The sequence below is a fragment of the Balaenoptera acutorostrata genome, chromosome 7 (genome assembly GCF_949987535.1).
Source record: "Balaenoptera acutorostrata chromosome 7, mBalAcu1.1, whole genome shotgun sequence".
NCBI classification, from domain to species: Eukaryota; Metazoa; Chordata; class Mammalia; order Artiodactyla; family Balaenopteridae; genus Balaenoptera; species Balaenoptera acutorostrata.
The window spans coordinates 12661118-12684012 of NC_080070.1; the positions used below are offsets into that span (position 1 = coordinate 12661118).

At 53.4% G+C, this 22895-nt stretch overlaps 2 gene segments (V, D, J or C); both read right to left on the bottom strand.

Moving 5' to 3' along the window:
• Positions 1–1105: 1105 nt before the first annotated feature.
• On the bottom strand, positions 1106–8981 carry LOC130708625 (T cell receptor beta constant 1-like). The segment is given in 8 exon segments: positions 1106–1363; positions 1690–1796; positions 1968–1985; positions 2659–3045; positions 5831–5896; positions 5970–6089; positions 6255–6310; positions 8974–8981. Coding segments are annotated over 8 exon segments (783 nt in total).
• A 651-nt stretch (positions 8982–9632) lies between these two features.
• LOC102997136 (T cell receptor beta constant 1-like) overlaps positions 9633–22895 on the bottom strand; it is a 42338-nt gene continuing 29075 nt past the window's right edge. The window contains 6 exon segments of the C gene segment in view: positions 9633–9890; positions 10217–10323; positions 10495–10512; positions 11186–11572; positions 14730–14763; positions 17227–17243. Of these exon segments, the coding sequence occupies positions 9870–9890; positions 10217–10323; positions 10495–10512; positions 11186–11572; positions 14730–14763; positions 17227–17243 (584 nt within the window).

Sequence of the window (22895 nt, forward strand, 5' to 3'; positions counted from 1 at the left end):
GATTTATTGGGTTAGTACACTGAACCAAGGTACTATGCCACGTCGCAAGGATACTGTAATACAACACAACCTGGTCCTCAAGGAGCTGACCTTCTAGTGGGGGTGTCAGACAAGGAAAGAGGTAGTTTCCATCAACTGTGGTCAGTGGCAGGAAGGAGATGCACACAGGGTACTGTGATAGCAAAATACAGGGGGAATTTCATCCAGTTGCATGGAGTAAGGGGCAAAGATCCTCCAGAGAAGGCTACTTGCTGGGGAAGATGTCATCGCTGAATCTGCAAGGATGAGTGGGAGCTCACATATGTGTCATTCCAGGTAGAGGAGTGCAAGATGGCCTGAGAGCCAGTGACTCGGGGGTTCAGGGTGACAGGAGTGAGGGTGAGTGTGGATAAAGTGGTGGAGGACAATGGTGGGTCTTTTATGCCATCCTGAGGACTTTGGGTTACATCACCATGGTGACAATGAGAGAGTAAAGAGCTTTGGGAGGATTTCTAGAAATACCAACAGGGCTGATCCTTGGTTTTAGGGAAACTTATTTTCTATCCTCCCAGGACTGATCAGGGACATATTCACACACATTTAATTCACTAGAGTGAAATTTATAACCAGCTTTGTAACTTAAACTGGAAGATACATCTGACAATGAGAATAGATAGTAATAGTAATTTCTCTTCTTCTCACCTGGAATCACTCCTTGGTGACGAAGGAAGCTGAGGAGTGCCCTCAGGGAGACAGCGGAGAGGAGCGTGGGTGATGTATATGACACCCAGCTTTGTGGGCCATGGGGACATGACCACTCAGCAAGTGGACACAGCTCTTCCTCAGAGCATCTTTGTCCAGGTAGGACAGAAATTTCCTATAGGCAGCATCACAGCTTTTTCTAGGTTGTTCCAGAGTAAGCCTCTCTCTTCACCAATCACACCCTTTCACATGTACTTAAGTCTTCCTGACAATGAGGAGGAGTACCAGCCACAGGCTGGGACCCTGGACCCTCCTACCTGAGGGGACTGCACTTTCTTGAACACCTCTTGTTTCTACCCTGGCTGGAGTCACATGGGACTTCAGAGATGGACGGAAGAGATATCTAGACACTCACAAGGCAGACTCAACCCAGATCAGGCCATTTTTATTGGTTGAATCAGTTCAGGCCCGCCAGGGTCCCCCTTGGGCTAGGGAGATTTTGGTCATGAGTGTTTGGGGCGCATGCACACAGGGGTAGATACTGGGATGCGTGGAGAGATGAGAGCACCTCTTCTGAAGCACTGGGTAGGAATGGAAAAAGCAGAATTCACATCAGGGCAATAACAGGCTGGAAGCTCTTGGCTCCGCCTCTAAGCTGGCTTCAGGAATCCTTTCTCTTGACCTGAGGAAGAGAAAGTTCGGGGGTCACCAGGAGCCAGGAGTGCTGAGGACTAAGAGAAAGTAGGGTGTCCCACTGACATGACAAAGAGCAGGGTTTCCCCAACATCCATCCATTGGGTTTTCAGGTGACCCCAGTTTCTCCTTCACAGCATGGCGCTTGCATTGTGATCCCAGAGGTATAAGGTGTCTTCTGAGGCTTGTGGGTGACTCCCCCTCTTCCTCTCTGCCCACTCTGGTCCTGGCAGGATCTGTGTGTTCCTGGGTGTGAGTTGCTGTGTTTCAAGTGTCACCTCGAACCTGCTGGCCCCACCCTGCCCTCCTCCTTACCATGGCCATCAGCACCAGGGCGCTGACCAGCACAGCATAGACGGTGGCCTTCCCCAGCAGGATCTCATAGAGGATGGTGGCAGACAGGACCCCTTGCTGATAGGACACTGTTGGCAGGAAGGGAGAGCAGGTAGGTACCTGTGAGCAGGGATCTCTGGTCTCCTTGCCCACGCACCACCCCCCCTTCCATGCCCCACCAGGGTCCATGGGTTTTGAATTCTCTGGTTCCAGAGCAAAGACCATGGGAGACGGAGACAAAGGAGCAGGGGGCCACTTACCCGAGGTCAAGCCACAGTCTGAAAGAAAAAAGGGGGAGGGAAATGGATGAGAGAGTCCATCTTCAAAAGCAGATTCAGAACTAAGCCAGCCTTCCTCAGTCCAATAGCTGGCAAGGTGCTAACTCTTGCCAACAACCATGTGAGCTTGGAAGTGGATCCTTCCCCACTTGAGCCTTCAGATAAGACTCCAGCTTTGGCTGACACCTGATTGCAGCCTCTGGAGGAAGACGAGCCAGCTAAGTTATGCCCAAATTCCTGACCCATCAAAACTACACAATAACAAATGTGTGGTATTTTGAGCTGCTTTCAAAAAAATCAAGAAAAACAAAAAACTCAGCCAGACTCCCAGGCTCAGGGCAGCCTCTGGTCAGAGTCCTAGCACCTTCCTTCCTTCTGGCCACAGCATCCTTGAAGGTCACGGAACATGGCAGCACTGAACGGGATGAGGACCCACTGCTCAGACCCTGAGCTGTGCAGGCGGGTAGGGAGGGGGACCTTTCAGCACAGCTGAGTTGGGCTGACGATCTGGGATCTGGGGGAGGAATTAGCCCGAGGTGCCCTGTCCTCCCTCACGGTGGGCTTCCCACACCCTCCCCTTTAGTCTGCATCTAGTCTCTCTGCTCTCCCCCCTGGATCTCCCCCTTTGTCTGCTCTGCCTCCCTCCTTGCTGAACCCTGCTGGAGCGGCTCACCTGCTCGGCCCCACACCTCGGCACTGATGTTCTGGGTGACGGGTTTGGGTCCGTCCTGCTTCCACTCGTCCTCGTCCGAGACCCCGTGGAACCAGACTTGGCAGCGGAAGAGGTTGCGAGGGTTGTACCAGAAGGGCGCGGAGACCCTCAGCCGGCTGCTCAGACAGTAGCTGGAGTCACTGCGGCTGGGGTCCTCCTTGTGGGGCTGAGAGTCCGTGCTGACCCCTGTCTTGACCTGCTTCCCGTTCACCCACCAGCTCAGCTCCACGTGGTCGGGGTAGAAGCCCGTGGCCAGGCACACGAGCGTGGCCTTCTGGGTCCGGGAGATCTCAGCTTCTGACGGTTCGAACACAGCCACCTTGGGTGGGGTCACCTTGCTCAGGTCGTCTGGAAGGGAGAGGGGTTGGGAGCAGGGGTGGCCGGAGAGCCGGCTGGGCGTGGTAGGGCTGCGCCTGTGCGTGTGAGTTGGGGGCACAGGGAAGGGGGCCACGGGGTCATCGTAAAAGGAAATTACGTAGTATTAGGTCCTGGTTGTTTGTTTGGGGGTCACCACCCGCTCCTCTGTGATTGTGCTCCCTCGGCCTGCCTGGCCTTTGCATTGACCCTACGACAGGCCTGTCTCCTGTGTCCCCAGCCCCTGAGGTGGCCTTACAGTTTCCTCAGCTCAGACAGAGAGCCATCTCCCTGTGATTCAAATGCAGGCATCTTCAACCTTCTTTGCCCCTTTGATTCCACGTATTCTACTTTTCCCGACCAGCAAGCTTCCTAAATAGGCATCTGACACCATCAGAGCAACTTCGGCTCCCGGCTGGCTCGCTACAACTAAGCCTCTGGCCTGTGGCGTCCCCCAGGGCTCCAGGTGAAGGAATTCCAGTTAACACCCCTGCGGTCTCTTCATCTGGCTGCCTCATTGCTTCTGGGCCCTCCTACGTTCATGTTATTCTGCTCTTTGCTTTTTATCGATTGTTTTGTTTGTTTCTGAGCAATTCTGTTACAAGCAAGACACCTCATTCTAAAGAGATCTAGTTTAGGCTGGAAGATGGAGAAAATGTTCTTCTAACTGACTCTTCACATTTCCCTGGATGTGATCTGACTTCAGGGCTGGCTTCCTGGGTGTGTGACCTGTGCAGTCACACGGGACCCCACACTTAGAAGGGCCCCTTGTTGATTTAATGTGCTGGTGTCACCATTTTGAAATTCTAAGTAAATTTTAATAAAAGCCCTGGGTGTTCCCTTTGCGGTGGTTCTGCTTCCCATCAGGTCTGCTGCCCCACCCTGCTTTTCTCACCTTGCTGATAACTCCTCTGTCCCTAGGTCTTTACTGGCCGACCAGGTCTGAAATGGAAATCTCCTAACTTCTCTCTGCTGTCCTGGCTCCACCAGGCTTTCTGCCCCCAGCCTGGTTATTCACTCTCGCCTCAAAGACCCTGCCCCTGGGTTTCAACCAGCCCTCCAAGGGCACTATGGAATCTACTCCTCTGACCTCCTCCCCCAGCAAACTCTCAGCCCCTATTGGAAAAAGTAAAGATGCCTTTGGAGCCACGTGCGATGCTCCCCATGATGTTGACGTGATGGACCGAACGATCAGAAGCCAGACCTTCCTCACACCCTGAAGCACTGACTGCATGGCTGCACGATGAGGGCAAAGCCGGTTCTCCCTCCATGTTTGCGAGTCCCTGTGGGGTGTGGGTCGGTTTGCCCATGTGGGTGTACTGTGTGTGTCCTGGTGAGCTTCTGTTGCGTGTGCTTGGATGTGGGCTGAACTAGCCTCAGGCAGAACTCTGAAGTTTATTGGTCCTGTTCCCAGCCCTCCTCCCCATTAGCCACATGCCAAACCTGCCCCTCCTTTGGCACTGGGCTCCCCTCCCTTGCCAGTGGCCACCTAGCAGAAGGGTAGGGAGGGGACCACTGCATTACAAGAGGTTTCCTGGATACTCTCCATGTAGCTACTCTTGTAAGTCTCACAGCAGATTTGGCAGTAGGTATTGTTGATGACATTGCAAAGAAGAGGGAAGGTTCCCACAGATTCACTTGGCCAAGGTCACCAGATCATTAAAGGGCCAGGGCTTGGGACTCAGATTTACCTGGTTCTGAGGTCTCCTGCTTTTCTCCACCCTGGCTGATCACAGGAACCCAGCTTCCCCTCCGGGAACACACACTTCAGCTGATCCCCACTGGCTCCATCTTAATGAGCCTAAGTACAAACAGCGCTTGCTGTTGTCAAATCATCCAGGTAAATATACCCGTATTGAGGGGTTCCTCCCCTCTGGAGCCTCAATGCTCCCAACAGCAGGTGACCTTTAAGGTCCTTTTCCAGCACTAAGAGCCTAAGATCCTTCTGGGAATGTTCCTCACCTCACAAGCAAAATATCTGCATTTTAATGCATGTCCTGCACCATCTGGCTGTTTAACCTAGAAGACATGGTGTGAGGAGGGAGATTTGGGGCCAGGGGATGAGGGGGGTACATTTGGTGAGTAAATCCACCCAGTGGCCCAGGTTCCCATCCAGCCCCCATGTGCTGTACACACAGCCTGGCCCTCAGGGGTCTGGGGCTTAGGAAGAGAGGAAGAGTTTTAAACCTAATTTTAAATCCAAACTTCTAAACAGTAAATCAACAAACCCCGCTGATTTCGATTCTCTCCCTCACTGCCTGGCGTTTCTCTTTCACCTCTCTGTTCCACACTCTTGTCTGTCATCCTTTTCCTCCTCTGTTCCCTGGAAGCCTCCATCTGCACCTCCCAGGAGCCGGCTCTGCAGGGGGCCACACCCCGTGCTCATCCCTGCCTGTTCCTGCCCCTCCGGCTCATTTTCCCCTTTGCATCAGCTACACATCCTCCTGCCCTTCCCTCAGCCCAGGCTGTCCTCCTCGGTCTTTTTCTCCAATCAAGCAGCTCTCAGAGTCCTAATAAATCCTCTCTCTCTCCAATGCTCACCCTGTCCCTAAATATCTCAGAAACAAAGAGACCAAAGCCCCCCCTTTCCCTCTGTCCAAATTCCCGTCCCGGGAGTATCCCTACCCAATACCTTCCCCACCCAATATTCCCCACCTCCCTTGCAGAGTTGACCCCCAGCTGGACAACTGGCCACGCGCCTCAGCTCCAGCCCACACCACCCATCTCTGGGGCCCCCCCAGGCGCCGGGCTGGAAGGAGGGGAGACATCCAAATCTTACCTATGACCGTGAGCCTGGTGCCTGGGCCAAAATACTGCGTATAGGAGCACAGTGAGGGGCCCCGCACTCAAACCCCCGCAGCCCCAAGGCCGCTCCCGCTCCCGGGCCCCAGCGCCCTGCTTCAGGGCTGCGAGCACACCAGGTGCCCGCGTCCGCCCCGCGCTCGCCGCCTTCCATCCTCCCCGCCGCCGCCGCCGGGCCCGCGGGCACTCACCCACCACGGTCAGCCGGCTGCCGGCCCCGAAGGGCAGGGCGGCGCCTGTAAAGCACAGCCCCGGGGCTCCCCACCCAAACCGAGGCGCGCCGCCCGCGCTCACCTAGCACCAGGAGCCGCGTGCCCGGCCCGAAGTACTGGGGCTGAGTCACGGCCCCCCAGCGCCGCGCAAAAACCCGCCGCGTCCCCGGCGGCAGCGTCCCCGCTCACCTAGCACCGACAGCCGGGTGCCCGCGCCGAAGTACTGAGTGTTTTGGCTCACAGCCCTGAGGCCCAGGACAAAAACCGGCGCTGCCCTCTCCTGACGTCCCGGACTCAGCCCAGGTCCCCACCGACCCCGAGCACAGCCCTAAATGAAGATGGGCAGCTGCCCACCTCTCTCCAGCCCGTCCTAGGGAGCGCTCAGGGACCCCAGCTGCCCTCCTTACCCAGCACAGTCAGCTTGGAACCATTGCCAAAATACAGCTTCCCGGCGTTCACACAGCCCTGGGGACTCGGGCACAAACTTAGCCTTCCCTGAGAGCAGCCCAGGAGGGTCCACCGTCCACGCCCCAAAAGCCAGAATTCAGGCGGTCATCCAGGCTGGGCAGCCCATCCTCCCTCCCACCTGGAGCACCCTTCTTACCCAGCACAGTGAGCCGGGTCCCTGGCCCGAAGTACTGCTCATTGTAGGAGCACAGTGGGAAGGGGCTACCAAGAATTCCTCCCTCTTGCCCTCCTCCCCTGGCACAGACTGGGACCACCCTCCTTCTCCCTGGCTTCTCTCTTCCCACCTCTCTCCAGAACTAGCTGGACACAGAAATCTGGGCCCTGCCTGAGGTCATCCCCAATTTGCAGAGAGTCAGCTTGGCTTGGGGATTTACAGTAGTTGTGAAATTGGAAGGGGTATTTGTGATGGAGATTTTGCTGGATTGGGAAGTGTTCTAGGCTAGACCCTGCCTCTTACTACTTCTGGGACCTGCAACCTCCCTGGCCTTCGTTTCTGCAACTGAAAAATGGGGTAATATCTTCCCCACAGCGTTGTTGTGAGTGCTTAACAAATTACACACCAGCAAGTACTTTGTCAAAGGGCAAGTTTTGTGAAAAGCACTGAATCATGATTCCACTTTAATGGCTTGATTCTTCACTTTCCTGGAAGCTGAGTGTGGAGCAGGGAGAGGCAGAGGTGATCACTGAGTCCAGATCCCTTCGAGATCACATCAGGGACCCGCTCAGGAGATCTCTCCCAGCTACTCTCCCCATGCAGGAGCCCCCCCTGGGCAGGTGGAGCTATTTTCTGAGGCAGGGCTTTTTGTAAAAGCCCTTCCTCTAACTGAATCATCGTGCCCCCCCCCCGAAGTCCCCACAATGTTACACTATGATACAAAAATGTCCTCTTCTATTGTCCCCCTCCCCTAACGACTGTGCAGAGGCAGGAAGTGCAGGTGGCAGAGGTTGGTCTGATTGAGTGGGGTGGGAAAAAAACTCAGAGTAATCGAAAGTGGGGAGGGGCTTGGGGAATGTCAGGGTGCTAGTGGAGGGGGAAGGGGACAGAGAGGCCCCTCCTGGAACTTACGCCACCCTGAGAAGACCTCCTATGTCATCAGGGCTCCCCTCTGGGACACACTGTGCCCACCTGCAAAGACTGGCATTTATAGTGAGGCGGGTGGGAGGAGCATCCCTAGAGCAGGTGATGGCAACTTAGGGCAGGAGGACACAGCCTGGAAAGCTCTGCGATTCCCCATTGCTTCCTGAATAGGGTCCAAGCTCCTTCCCCTTCATTAGTCCACAGATACTTAATGCACATCTACCATATGCCAGGCCTCATGCTGGTTGCAAGGATAGAGTCCACTCTCAAAGCGGGAAGCCCCAACCTGCCTTTTCAGCCTTATGACTTCCACCTTGGACCTCGCAGCCTGCTGAGCAGAAGTAACCAGAAGTACCTGACCCTGTAGTTTCATATCCTGTTCATACATCTGACTATCATGACCTCTCTCCCACATGGCTAACTGAGACCAATTCTTCCTTTGAAGAATTGCCACCTTCTCAGACTCTCCCCTGATGGTCCCAGTCACCTAGTGCTAGCCTCTGCCTGCATTTTAGGAGACAGCTCACGTTGCTGTTGAAAGCATCACCGAGTATGTTAACCGTTTCTATTCATGAATTATCCCCATTATGAACAGGGAAGCTTCTCGGGGACCCTGACCTGGGTATCTTTGTTTTCTTGAAGGTTACGAGCAAATGTTGCAACGATATGTGCTTAACGACGAGGCTCCTCTGCTCATGCATACAGGTAGACATATGTGTTCATGCATGTGTGTTGGTATGTGTGCAGACACCCATGTTAGAATGCACGCAGTGTTGCAGTAGTGGGAGGAGGCTGTGTGCTGCAGGCCTGTGAGGGGGACGATAGATGGCTGTTTCAGGCAGGCCTTAGGGTGATATCTGCTCCTGAATTGGGTCACTTTGGGCAAACTCATTGATTCATTCATTTCTTTAAAGAGGATTTATTGGGTTAGTACACTGAACCAAGGTACTATGCCACGTCGCAAGGATACTGTAATACAACACAACCTGGTCCTCAAGGAGCTGACCTTCTAGTGGGGGTGTCAGACAAGGAAAGAGGTAGTTTCCATCAACTGTGGTCAGTGGCAGGAAGGAGATGCACACAGGGTACTGTGATAGCAAAATACAGGGGGAATTTCATCCAGTTGCATGGAGTAAGGGGCAAAGATCCTCCAGAGAAGGCTACTTGCTGGGGAAGATGTCATCGCTGAATCTGCAAGGATGAGTGGGAGCTCACATATGTGTCATTCCAGGTAGAGGAGTGCAAGATGGCCTGAGAGCCAGTGACTCGGGGGTTCAGGGTGACAGGAGTGAGGGTGAGTGTGGATAAAGTGGTGGAGGACAATGGTGGGTCTTTTATGCCATCCTGAGGACTTTGGGTTACATCACCATGGTGACAATGAGAGAGTAAAGAGCTTTGGGAGGATTTCTAGAAATACCAACAGGGCTGATCCTTGGTTTTAGGGAAACTTATTTTCTATCCTCCCAGGACTGATCAGGGACATATTCACACACATTTAATTCACTAGAGTGAAATTTATAACCAGCTTTGTAACTTAAACTGGAAGATACATCTGACAATGAGAATAGATAGTAATAGTAATTTCTCTTCTTCTCACCTGGAATCACTCCTTGGTGACGAAGGAAGCTGAGGAGTGCCCTCAGGGAGACAGTGGAGAGGAGCGTGGGTGATGTATATGACACCCAGCTTTGTGGGCCATGGGGACATGACCACTCAGCAAGTGGACACAGCTCTTCCTCAGAGCATCTTTGTCCAGGTAGGACAGAAATTTCCTATAGGCAGCATCACAGCTTTTTCTAGGTTGTTCCAGAGTAAGCCTCTCTCTTCACCAATCACACCCTTTCACATGTACTTAAGTCTTCCTGACAATGAGGAGGAGTACCAGCCACAGGCTGGGACCCTGGACCCTCCTACCTGAGGGGACTGCACTTTCTTGAACACCTCTTGTTTCTACCCTGGCTGGAGTCACATGGGACTTCAGAGATGGACGGAAGAGATATCTAGACACTCACAAGGCAGACTCAACCCAGATCAGGCCATTTTTATTGGTTGAATCAGTTCAGGCCCGCCAGGGTCCCCCTTGGGCTAGGGAGATTTTGGTCATGAGTGTTTGGGGCGCATGCACACAGGGGTAGATACTGGGATGCGTGGAGAGATGAGAGCACCTCTTCTGAAGCACTGGGTAGGAATGGAAAAAGCAGAATTCACATCAGGGCAATAACAGGCTGGAAGCTCTTGGCTCCGCCTCTAAGCTGGCTTCAGGAATCCTTTCTCTTGACCTGAGGAAGAGAAAGTTCGGGGGTCACCAGGAGCCAGGAGTGCTGAGGACTAAGAGAAAGTAGGGTGTCCCACTGACATGACAAAGAGCAGGGTTTCCCCAACATCCATCCATTGGGTTTTCAGGTGACCCCAGTTTCTCCTTCACAGCATGGCGCTTGCATTGTGATCCCAGAGGTATAAGGTGTCTTCTGAGGCTTGTGGGTGACTCCCCCTCTTCCTCTCTGCCCACTCTGGTCCTGGCAGGATCTGTGTGTTCCTGGGTGTGAGTTGCTGTGTTTCAAGTGTCACCTCGAACCTGCTGGCCCCACCCTGCCCTCCTCCTTACCATGGCCATCAGCACCAGGGCGCTGACCAGCACAGCATAGACGGTGGCCTTCCCCAGCAGGATCTCATAGAGGATGGTGGCAGACAGGACCCCTTGCTGATAGGACACTGTTGGCAGGAAGGGAGAGCAGGTAGGTACCTGTGAGCAGGGATCTCTGGTCTCCTTGCCCACGCACCACCCCCCCTTCCATGCCCCACCAGGGTCCATGGGTTTTGAATTCTCTGGTTCCAGAGCAAAGACCATGGGAGACGGAGACAAAGGAGCAGGGGGCCACTTACCCGAGGTCAAGCCACAGTCTGAAAGAAAAAAGGGGGAGGGAAATGGATGAGAGAGTCCATCTTCAAAAGCAGATTCAGAACTAAGCCAGCCTTCCTCAGTCCAATAGCTGGCAAGGTGCTAACTCTTGCCAACAACCATGTGAGCTTGGAAGTGGATCCTTCCCCACTTGAGCCTTCAGATAAGACTCCAGCTTTGGCTGACACCTGATTGCAGCCTCTGGAGGAAGACGAGCCAGCTAAGTTATGCCCAAATTCCTGACCCATCAAAACTACACAATAACAAATGTGTGGTATTTTGAGCTGCTTTCAAAAAAATCAAGAAAAACAAAAAACTCAGCCAGACTCCCAGGCTCAGGGCAGCCTCTGGTCAGAGTCCTAGCACCTTCCTTCCTTCTGGCCACAGCATCCTTGAAGGTCACGGAACATGGCAGCACTGAACGGGATGAGGACCCACTGCTCAGACCCTGAGCTGTGCAGGCGGGTAGGGAGGGGGACCTTTCAGCACAGCTGAGTTGGGCTGACGATCTGGGATCTGGGGGAGGAATTAGCCCGAGGTGCCCTGTCCTCCCTCACGGTGGGCTTCCCACACCCTCCCCTTTAGTCTGCATCTAGTCTCTCTGCTCTCCCCCCTGGATCTCCCCCTTTGTCTGCTCTGCCTCCCTCCTTGCTGAACCCTGCTGGAGCGGCTCACCTGCTCGGCCCCACACCTCGGCACTGATGTTCTGGGTGACGGGTTTGGGTCCGTCCTGCTTCCACTCGTCCTCGTCCGAGACCCCGTGGAACCAGACTTGGCAGCGGAAGAGGTTGCGAGGGTTGTACCAGAAGGGCGCGGAGACCCTCAGCCGGCTGCTCAGACAGTAGCTGGAGTCACTGCGGCTGGGGTCCTCCTTGTGGGGCTGAGAGTCCGTGCTGACCCCTGTCTTGACCTGCTTCCCGTTCACCCACCAGCTCAGCTCCACGTGGTCGGGGTAGAAGCCCGTGGCCAGGCACACGAGCGTGGCCTTCTGGGTCCGGGAGATCTCAGCTTCTGACGGTTCGAACACAGCCACCTTGGGTGGGGTCACCTTGCTCAGGTCGTCTGGAAGGGAGAGGGGTTGGGAGCAGGGGTGGCCGGAGAGCCGGCTGGGCGTGGTAGGGCTGCGCCTGTGCGTGTGAGTTGGGGGCACAGGGAAGGGGGCCACGGGGTCATCGTAAAAGGAAATTACGTAGTATTAGGTCCTGGTTGTTTGTTTGGGGGTCACCACCCGCTCCTCTGTGATTGTGCTCCCTCGGCCTGCCTGGCCTTTGCATTGACCCTACGACAGGCCTGTCTCCTGTGTCCCCAGCCCCTGAGGTGGCCTTACAGTTTCCTCAGCTCAGACAGAGAGCCATCTCCCTGTGATTCAAATGCAGGCATCTTCAACCTTCTTTGCCCCTTTGATTCCACGTATTCTACTTTTCCCGACCAGCAAGCTTCCTAAATAGGCATCTGACACCATCAGAGCAACTTCGGCTCCCGGCTGGCTCGCTACAACTAAGCCTCTGGCCTGTGGCGTCCCCCAGGGCTCCAGGTGAAGGAATTCCAGTTAACACCCCTGCGGTCTCTTCATCTGGCTGCCTCATTGCTTCTGGGCCCTCCTACGTTCATGTTATTCTGCTCTTTGCTTTTTATCGATTGTTTTGTTTGTTTCTGAGCAATTCTGTTACAAGCAAGACACCTCATTCTAAAGAGATCTAGTTTAGGCTGGAAGATGGAGAAAATGTTCTTCTAACTGACTCTTCACATTTCCCTGGATGTGATCTGACTTCAGGGCTGGCTTCCTGGGTGTGTGACCTGTGCAGTCACACGGGACCCCACACTTAGAAGGGCCCCTTGTTGATTTAATGTGCTGGTGTCACCATTTTGAAATTCTAAGTAAATTTTAATAAAAGCCCTGGGTGTTCCCTTTGCGGTGGTTCTGCTTCCCATCAGGTCTGCTGCCCCACCCTGCTTTTCTCACCTTGCTGATAACTCCTCTGTCCCTAGGTCTTTACTGGCCGACCAGGTCTGAAATGGAAATCTCCTAACTTCTCTCTGCTGTCCTGGCTCCACCAGGCTTTCTGCCCCCAGCCTGGTTATTCACTCTCGCCTCAAAGACCCTGCCCCTGGGTTTCAACCAGCCCTCCAAGGGCACTATGGAATCTACTCCTCTGACCTCCTCCCCCAGCAAACTCTCAGCCCCTATTGGAAAAAGTAAAGATGCCTTTGGAGCCACGTGCGATGCTCCCCATGATGTTGACGTGATGGACCGAACGATCAGAAGCCAGACCTTCCTCACACCCTGAAGCACTGACTGCATGGCTGCACGATGAGGGCAAAGCCGGTTCTCCCTCCATGTTTGCGAGTCCCTGTGGGGTGTGGGTCGGTTTGCCCATGTGGGTGTACTGTGTGTGTCCTGGTGAGCTTCTGTTGCGTGTGCTTGGATGTGGGCTGAACTAGCCTCAGGCAGAACTCTGAAGTTTATTGGTCCTGTTCCCAGCCCTCCTCCCCATTAGCCACATGCCAAACCTGCCCCTCCTTTGGCACTGGGCTCCCCTCCCTTGCCAGTGGCCACCTAGCAGAAGGGTAGGGAGGGGACCACTGCATTACAAGAGGTTTCCTGGATACTCTCCATGTAGCTACTCTTGTAAGTCTCACAGCAGATTTGGCAGTAGGTATTGTTGATGACATTGCATAGAAGAGGGAAGGTTCCCACAGATTCACTTGGCCAAGGTCACCAGATCATTAAAGGGCCAGGGCTTGGGACTCAGATTTACCTGGTTCTGAGGTCTCCTGCTTTTCTCCACCCTGGCTGATCACAGGAACCCAGCTTCCCCTCCGGGAACACACACTTCAGCTGATCCCCACTGGCTCCATCTTAATGAGCCTAAGTACAAACAGCGCTTGCTGTTGTCAAATCATCCAGGTAAATATACCCGTATTGAGGGGTTCCTCCCCTCTGGAGCCTCAATGCTCCCAACAGCAGGTGACCTTTAAGGTCCTTTTCCAGCACTAAGAGCCTAAAATCCTTCTGGGAATGTTCCTCACCTCACAAGCAAAATATCTGCATTTTAATGTATGTCCTGCACCATCTGGCTGTTTAACCTAGAAGACATGGTGTGAGGAGGGAGATTTGGGGCCAGGGGATGAGGGGGGTACATTTGGTGAGTAAATCCACCCAGTGGCCCAGGTTCCCATCCAGCCCCCATGTGCTGTACACACAGCCTGGCCCTCAGGGGTCTGGGGCTTAGGAAGAGAGGAAGAGTTTTAAACCTAATTTTAAATCCAAACTTCTAAACAGTAAATCAACAAACCCCGCTGATTTCGATTCTCTCCCTCACTGCCTGGCGTTTCTCTTTCACCTCTCTGTTCCACACTCTTGTCTGTCATCCTTTTCCTCCTCTGTTCCCTGGAAGCCTCCATCTGCACCTCCCAGGAGCCGGCTCTGCAGGGGGCCACACCCCGTGCTCATCCCTGCCTGTTCCTGCCCCTCCGGCCCATTTTCCCCTTTGCATCAGCTACACACCCTCCTGCCCTTCCCTCAGCCCAGGCTGTCCTCCTCGGTCTTTTTCTCCAATCAAGCAGCTCTCAGAGTCCTAATAAATCCTCTCTCTCTCCAATGCTCACCCTGTCCCTAAATATCTCAGAAACAAAGAGACCAAAGCCCCCCCTTGCCCTCTACCTCTGTTCCAGGACTAGGAGTACCCCATGCCAGGCCCTTCATCCCTTGCAGAGCTGACCCCACAGATGGCCACCTGGCAACACAGCCCAGCTCCAGCCCTCCCCACCCATCTCCGGGGACACGATGGGCTGCGAATGGAAGGCAGGGAGGCGGCCAGATCTCACCTGTGACCGTGAGCCTGGTGCCTGGGCCGAAATACCGCTCATTGGAGCACAGAGTCCCGGTCCCGCACGCAAACCCCTCAGCGCCCAGCCACTCGGCCTCCGGGTCCCAGCGCCCGGCTCCGACCTTCCATCCCGCCCCGCCGCCGCTGCCGGGCCCGCGGGCACTCACCCACCACGGTCAGCCGGCTGCCGGCCCCGAAGGGCAGGGCGGCGCCTGTAAAGCACAGCCCCGGGGCTCCCCACCCAAACCGAGGCGCGCCGCCCGCGCTCACCTAGCACCAGGAGCCGCGTGCCCGGCCCGAAGTACTGGGGCTGAGTCACGGCCCCCCAGCGCCGCGCAAAAACCCGCCGCGCATCCCGCCGCGTCCCCGGCGGCAGCGTCCCCGCTCACCTAGCACCGACAGCCGGGTGCCCGCGCCGAAGTACTGAGTGTTTTGGCTCACAGCCCTGAGGCCCAGGACAAAAACCGGCGCTGCCCTCTCCTGACGTCCCGGACTCTGCCCAGGTCCCCACCGACCCCGAGCACAGCCCTAAATGAAGATGGGCAGCTGCCCACCTCTCTCCAGCCCGTCCTAGGGAGCGCTCAGGGACCCCAGCTGCCCTCCTTACCCAGCACAGTCAGATGGGAGCCATCCCCAGAATACAGCTCTCTGGTATTCACACAGCCCTGGGACCCCGGAGCAAACTTTGCCTTCTCAGAGAGCAGCCTAGGAGGGTCCAGCGCCCACGCCCCCAAAGCCAGGGTTCAAGGGGTCATCCAGGCTGGGCAGCCCATCCTCCCTCCCACCTGGAGCACCCTTCTTACCCAGCACAGTGAGCCGGGTCCCTGGCCCGAAGTACTGCTCATTGTAGGAGCACAGTGGGAAGGGGCTACCAAGAATTCCTCCCTCTTGCCCTCCTCCCCTGGCACAGACTGGGACCACCCTCCTTCTCCCTGGCTTCTCTCTTCCCATCTCTCTCCAGAACTAGCTGGACACAGAAATCTGGGCCCTGCCTGAGGTCATCCCCCATTTGCAGAGAATCAGCTTGGCTTGGGGACTTACAGTAGTTGTGAAATTGGAAGGGGTATTTGTGATGGAGATTTAGCTGGATTGGGAAGTGTTCCAGGCTAGACCCTGCCTCTTACTACTTCTGGGACCTACAACCTCCCTGGCCTTCGTTTCTGCAACTGAAAAATGGGGTAATATCTTCCCCACAGCGTTGTTGTGAGTGCTTGACAAATTACACACCTGCAAGTGCTTTGTCAAAGGGCAAGTTTTGTGAAAACTTTTATGATTATCCCACTTTAACGTTTTGATTCTTCATGTTCCTGGGAAGCTTAGTGTGGAGCAGGGAGAGGCAGAGGGGGTTCGTTTGGGCGTCACCATCCCAATTCTCTGCTGTTAGTCTCCCTCATCTTTGCCCCTTCTTTCTCCCCCCAATGGGCACTCACTACTGACTGCCTCCCACAAGTCCCTAAGGTGGCATTATATCCTGATTTTCTTGGCTGTGTTTGAAAAGCCCTGTACTTGGGGCCCTGTAGGATTATCCATCGAATGAGTATATCTGTCTATTTTCTTCCTAGTTCAAATCCCTCTTTGGTGCATGACTATCTAACTTTTCAGACTTAGAAGTAATTACAGTAGAGTTGAAATAAGCCTGGATTTTGAGGCAGAGGATTCCTACTAGTAGCATGATCCTGAGAACTAAACTGACTTTTTCCAATGATCATTTTCCTGTTTTTGCAGGGTGTATGTGCTTATCTGTTTGAGTGACAGCACATATTAATTAGAATTAGCCATTCTTCCCCAGAAGAGATACTTTTCCCGTTGCATCTGACATATTCTTTTCTCTATACTCTACCCAACTCATGTTTTGTTTTGATTTTACATGTAACTGGCTTTGTGGAGCCCCCATGCCTCTGGCTATTATCCTATCTGATGTTCCACACTGACTGCTACACCAGGGCGCCCGGGGTGTCTGGTAGCTTGCCGAGGATGGCTGGAATCCCATGAAAGGAACTGTTCATGGGTTGAACACTTTCTTATTTCCAGTGCCCAGCAAACCTCTCTACCCGCTTTTGAATCCTAGCTCTAGCCGCGCTTTATATTCATAAAAGCAGCAAAAGCTTAGAAACGAACAAATCCCGAAGTCCTAGGGCCAGTTCATCAGAGGGTTCATATTATAAAGTCCCAGGCCCTTTGACATGCCTGACAGAAGGGAGAGAATTTCTGGAATTGTTGGAAGGCAGGCCCTCATGTGAAGACATGGAGGGATGGGAAAAAAACACGTCTACCTTTCAAGCACCCTCCTTGTTGCCAGAATGTACTGTGCCCTCTGTTTGGCTCTGTTCTGGGAATGAGTTTGTGGAGCAGAAGTATGGCAAACCCAGATGTCTCCACTTTATCCGAGTTTGGGAAATGTTTCTAATGGGAAAATTGAGCCACAGGTTTGGAAAAAGGCAAACTCTGTGACACAGTGAGGATAAACAACAAGAATGAAAAGGATGGCTACAAGAGGGTAAATCCTTTACAAAGGATTTTCACATGATTTAGTCCCTTAACAGTTTCAGGACCCCAAGAGACTACCATTGTCACCTCTGTTTTATACATCTCAGAGGGCCTGAGACAGTTTAGGTCACTTTGCAAATTGCATGAGCCCCTCCTTCCCCAGAACCCAGGCATTTTGAATCCCAGTGATTTGTACTTTCCAATTTCCATGACACTCCCTGGCACGTGCTCCCATCTGCAGGACAAAGGCTGCTCCAGGCCAACCAATCTGGTAGAACCTCTGTGGCCCACTGCTCTGGCCGTGTCTCTAACTCCAGCCCAGGCCCGTCTCACCCTTGCCCTGCTTCTCCCACCTGCCTGCTTTCTCCAGAGGGTGGTAATGGTGTGTTAGTGTTTCACGATGGGCCTCTGACTCGCTGATCTCAGCACAGATCCTGAGGTTTGAGAGCATGGGGCCTCAACCTACTTCTTTCTGCCTTTGCTGTTGCTAAGATCGTGTAAGTTTCCAGTTGTAACAGCTTATTCAGACCTACCTCCTCTGACCCCCACCAAGCGCAATGTTCCCCAGGGCCACCCCTGCAAGCTCACATGATGCCGTGACACGGACCTCGGCCCTTAGGGCTCAGGAGCCCCCCTCAAGCCACCTCAGTCTCACCAAGCTGCTCCCCTATGGCCTCCCGAGTCCTTAAACCACCTCAGGAAGACACACATGGATCTTGGAGACAGAGAAGGAGGACAAGGAAGGCGAGGACAGTGCTCTGAGCTGGAGGGAGGTGTTGGGGTGGATTTTAACATAGAAGACGGAGCTATTCACCAAAACGGGGTCAACAGTGCAGGATCAGAGTTAGAAGGAGGGGGGGAAATGGAGAAGATCAGATAAGAAAGGGAAAGTAAAGCAGCACACCCGCTGAAACAGGAGAGAGGAATCTTGGAGAACAATAAGAAGAAGAATGAGAAAACACAAAGCCGGGAGAGGAAGCATAGAAGCACAGCTCCTTTGAGCCCTCGGCCGAAGAGCCGCATCAAACACAGCAGAGCAAGCTGGAGATGCTCCGGAAGGAAAGGGCAGTTCTGACCCCCTCCTTACACCCCCCTCCCTGCCTGATACCTGTCACGGTGAGCCTGGTGCCGATCCCAAAGTGGAGGGGCGAATTATAGGAACACAGCTGCAGGAGGCTGTAGGAAAAACCCCCAGAGGTCTCCAGCCAGAGCGCTAGTCTTAGCTCCTTGAGAGCAGAGATGACCACCTTTCCCTGCCTGGACTCACGGCTCTGGACCAAAGGGATCCCACTGGGAGAAAGGCCTAAGCACACTCTGGGGAAAGAGGGGAAAGAGGAGGAGGCTTAGGAGGGGCCGATCCACGCACAGGAGAAGGAGGGATGGACCACCGACAGAAGAGTAAGGAAGCAGTTTATGGGCTGAAGACTTAGAGGACAGACAGAGGAATCAACCAAGCCTCATCTAAAGCAGCGGCAGACCCAGCTCCCTGGAAGCCCCACAGGGACCAGAGTTTACTCAATTCCCTCCCACCGGGGCTGGACAGAGAGATAGACACTCCGGGTCCAAGGGACAATGGCCCTGTCTCCCGGCTCCGGCGCCTTACCCAGGACAGAGAGTCGAGTCCCACCTCCAAAGTGCTGCACCCGGTCGCTCCACAGTATAACACGGGCGTGGCAAACCCCAGAGCGGCCGGTATGGGGCCCTTCTTTCCAGAAACGAGCTTCCCCCCAGAACTTCGGGGGGTGCTAGCACCTTCTCCGCTCACCCACACTCTCCGCCTTTTCTCTGCTGCGTTCTCAGTCCCTGCTTTCTCTAAGGGGAACTTCTAGAACTCCAGCCTTACAACACATCATCCCCAGGGAAGACCTTTACTTTCCCAGCCCAGAAAGCTTCATTCCGCTGCCAAAATACAGGCTTTCATTAGTCACACAACACTAAAGCCTGGCAGGGAAACTGTGCCTACGCCTCCCATTCCTTCCCCATCCCCCTGCCGGTCCCCCTGCAGCTCTCCTGTCCCCTTCCTTGGCGGAATTTTAACTCCCGGAGGTGGAGTGGGTGACAACTGTCCAACCCGAAGAGCTGCGGTCAGAGGACCAGTTTGGCCCCCTGTGAGACTTCTCACCCCCCTCTCCTGTGTCCATCTCCTTTCTGCGCGAGGGAGAGAAACGGCAGGACTGACAGATCCAAGGCCAGACGCTCTCCCATCTACCGTGGCCATGAGGGGCACCCTCCAAGGAGATGGAAGATGGACAAGGAGACCCCTTTCTAGCTGAGACTACTTGCCTCTCGGTAGGGAAACCCAGGCTTGGCACAGCGAGCCTATGACATTATTGGAGATGGAGGCCGTCCATCTCATTTCATCAAGACGAGAATTCAGATTTTTCTGATAAAAACATGCTTTAACCTAGGCACCCATATCGGAGGCTCCATCTGGACCCTGCCCTTCCCTGTAGGTTCCCAGCCCTCCAGTCCCAACTGGCTTACCTATGACAGTGAGCCGGCTTCCCTCCCCAAAATAGTAGGTGTCTCCAAAGCACAGCCTCCCAGATTCACTTCAAAACCTCTCCTTGGGCTTCCCTGGTGGCGCAGTGGTTGAGAGTCTGCCTGCTAATGCAGGGGACACGGGTTCGAGCCCTGGTCTGGGAGGATCCCACATGCCGCGGAGCGGCTGGGCCCGTGAGCCACAATTGCTGAGCCTGCGCGTCTGGAGCCTGTGCCCCGCGACGGGAGGGGCCGCGATAGAGAAAGGCCCGCGCACCGCGATGAAGAGTGGCCCCCGCTTGCCGCAACTGGAGAAAGCCCTCGCACGAACCGAAGACCCAACACAGCCAAAAATAAATAAATAAATAAATAAATAAGAAAATCCTTTAAAAAAAAAAAAAAAAAAAAAAAAAAAAAAAAACCTCTCCTTGTCTGCTGGGATTCTGGGAGAGGTTAGGGTGTTCATGGCTCCCTTCCCTCCCAGAGCCACCAGCCCCCTTCAAACACTCTGCATACCGTTCCAGAACTTTCCAGGGCCCCAGGACCCAGGAGCTGGGTCATCCCTTCCCTCCCACATTCCCCGAGAGTCCTCCCTCATGGTACCCACCTGGAGACCCTGGCCTTACCTACAACAGTCAGCTTGGTCCCTGGGCCGAAGGTATAGTCATAGCACATCAGAATACAGCCACCTTACAATGCACGCTTGGGACCCGCCTTCCCCTACGAGGGGCCAGGAAAGGCCTGGACTATGTCTTACCTACAACCGTGAGCCTGGTGCCTTCTCCGAAGAAGACTTCAGTGTTTGCACAGTGACGCGGAGCACGGAGGAAAACAAATGCGAGGTGTGCAGAGAGGAGGGGGTTTTGCTTGGTGCCTGGTGGACTCTGGGACTAGGAATCCCCTCCCGTGCTTTACAGATGTTGCACAGAAGAATGTTTTCGACTTTTGACTCTTGGGGCCACGGAACACGGGCAGAGTCCATCCAGCGGGCCCTGTGCCCTGTTTTTTGATTCTTCCTTAGGGTCCATCAGAAGGATGTGGGCCTGGAGAGGAGGGCAGGGTCCCAGAGACCCGTGACTGTCCCTGGAGGGCTGGGATAGTGCCGGCTTCTTCCTTCATAGAATGGTCACCTCCCATGTACCTTCCCATTGACCTTGTCCTTGGGTGGGGGGAGGGGGAGGGGTGGGATAAAGGGGTCTCTCTGAGGCCTTCACCCATGAGGCCACAGAGACATCTTCTTATGTCTGGCCTTTCTGCCTGGAAGCTTCAGCTCTGATCCAGGCCTGTCCTTCTCCACAGCCTGGGCTTGACAGGTTGACGGGGGGAAGGTGGAGACATTCTGACCCAAACCACCCTTGGGCCTGTGACCTGGGAGAAGAATGGAAGGACGGTGGGAATTGGGACAGGCAGAAAGGTTTTTGTAAAGGATTCCCGTAGGGTTGAATCACCGTGGCCCCCCTGTCCTCACAACGTTACAGCTTTATACAAAAACGTCTCCTCCCATGTGCCCGCCCCTCCAAGCTGGAGTCTGGGAGAAACCACCAGAGCAGCTGCCCCTGTGAGGGCACTGGAGGGTGAGGCGGTGACATCACCGCCCCAGGTGCAAGTGGCGGGGAGGACGGACCAGGCCAGGGGGCTCCCTCCTCATGCTCATGCCCTTCTTAGCTCCTCAGAGCCGTGTGTCTGTGCATCAGGGGCTGCTTTCCCTGGTATCCGCCCCTCTGCAAGCTGGCGTCATAGTAGCAGCCCCTTTCTATCTCGGGACTGCCCCGATGCTGGGCACCCAGAGGTCACACCTTTCAGCACTCAGTACCCAGACTCTGCCCCGTTGGCCCAATTCTGAACCTCCAGGGTGGTCTGAAGGAGAATTGGCCACTAGCTACACAGAGTTAGGGCTTTCCCAGGGGTAGATAAAGTGATAGCTGAGAGCTGTATTTCTAACCAGTGTGAGGTGAGGGGGGACCACGTGTGTCATCAGCTGCTGCACATCTCACTGTGGACTTTAGACATTCGAGTTCAGTGGAGGGCGTTGGGGGAACCAGATGTGGAGAACTGAATGAATACGGCCTCAGGAATGTTCAAATACAATCACACGGCCAAGCGATCATGGTCAAGGTCTTCTCCCTCTTTTCCCTGAAGGGCAGAAACATTTTACGTTTTTGGTAGATATTTTATCCTCCCTGAGCAAGATTACCTAGAAATTGAACCTCCAGCTGAGTGGTCTGCATCTCATTTCACTAGATGGTGCTTCCTTTCGTTGCCTTTTAAACTATGACAACATCTAGAAGAAAAAAAGACACTCGACCACATAATGATAACACACTTACAGGGGGAAATAGACGCAGAATCAAAAGATAAAGTATGCTTACAGTATGGGAAAAACATTAGTGATTCTCATCATGAGGGCTGATCTCCCCATGATGATGAACTCCTAGAAATCAATTAGAAAATAATCCAGAGCCCAATAAAAATGGCAAAGAACAGAGGTTCAGAAAAAAAGATCCAAATGGTGCTTAACCATAGGAAAAAGAAATCTTGCAATGATAAATACAAAGTAAAACTGCATTGAAATGTCACTTTTCACCAATATGATTGACAAATTGAATTATGGAAGACCATTCTATTGGCTAGTTTCTGGTGAAATATGCACTTTTACACATTGATTGCTGGTGGGTGCAAAATAATACAACTCTTAATGGGAGCAATTTGGAAATACCTATAAAAATTACAAATGTGCTTACCTTTTCACCTAGAAATCCCACCTTTGAGAGTTTACCCTGTAATTATTCTTGCATACAAAAAAAAAAGTGCGTAAAGTATTTGCATTATTTGGAATAGCAAAAAGATTGGGAAAAACTCAAGTGCCCACTAGTAAGGGGTTGGGTAAATAAATTGTGATACATTCACACAGAATATTATTCAATGCTAAAAAAGAATGAAAATGTTTCATACTGCTATGGAAAGTTTTCTAAGATATAATGTTAACTGGATAAAAACAAGCTGTAGAATAAGGTTCCTGTATGCTACCTTTGTCTAACAAAATAAGAATAATACTTATTGGGCTTCCCTGGTGGCGCAGTGGTTGAGAGTCTGCCTGCCCATATAGGGGACACGGGTTCTGAGCCCTGGTCTGATAGGATCCCACATGCCGCGGAGCAGCTGGGCCCGTGAGCCACAGCTACTGAGCCTGCGCGTCTGGAGCCCGTGCTCCGCAGCAAGAGAGGCAGCGACGGTGAGAGGTCCGCGCACCACGATGAAGAGTGGCCCCCACTCGCCGCAACTAGAGAAAGCCCTCACACAGAAACGAAGACCCAACACAGCCAAAAATAAATAAATAAATAAATAAAGTGTAAAATTTATATATTAAAAAAAAGAATAATACTTACTATTAAAATAAGAATTATACTTCTGTTTGTTTGATGCTGCATGAAGAAACACTGGAACGATACAAAAGCGATGGATAAAATGATTACCTGTTAAGAATGAGTGGATAGCTGATTCACTTTGTTATAAAGCAGAAACTAACACACCACTGTAAAGCAATTATACTCCAATGAAGACGTTAAAAAAAAAAAAAGAAAAGAGTG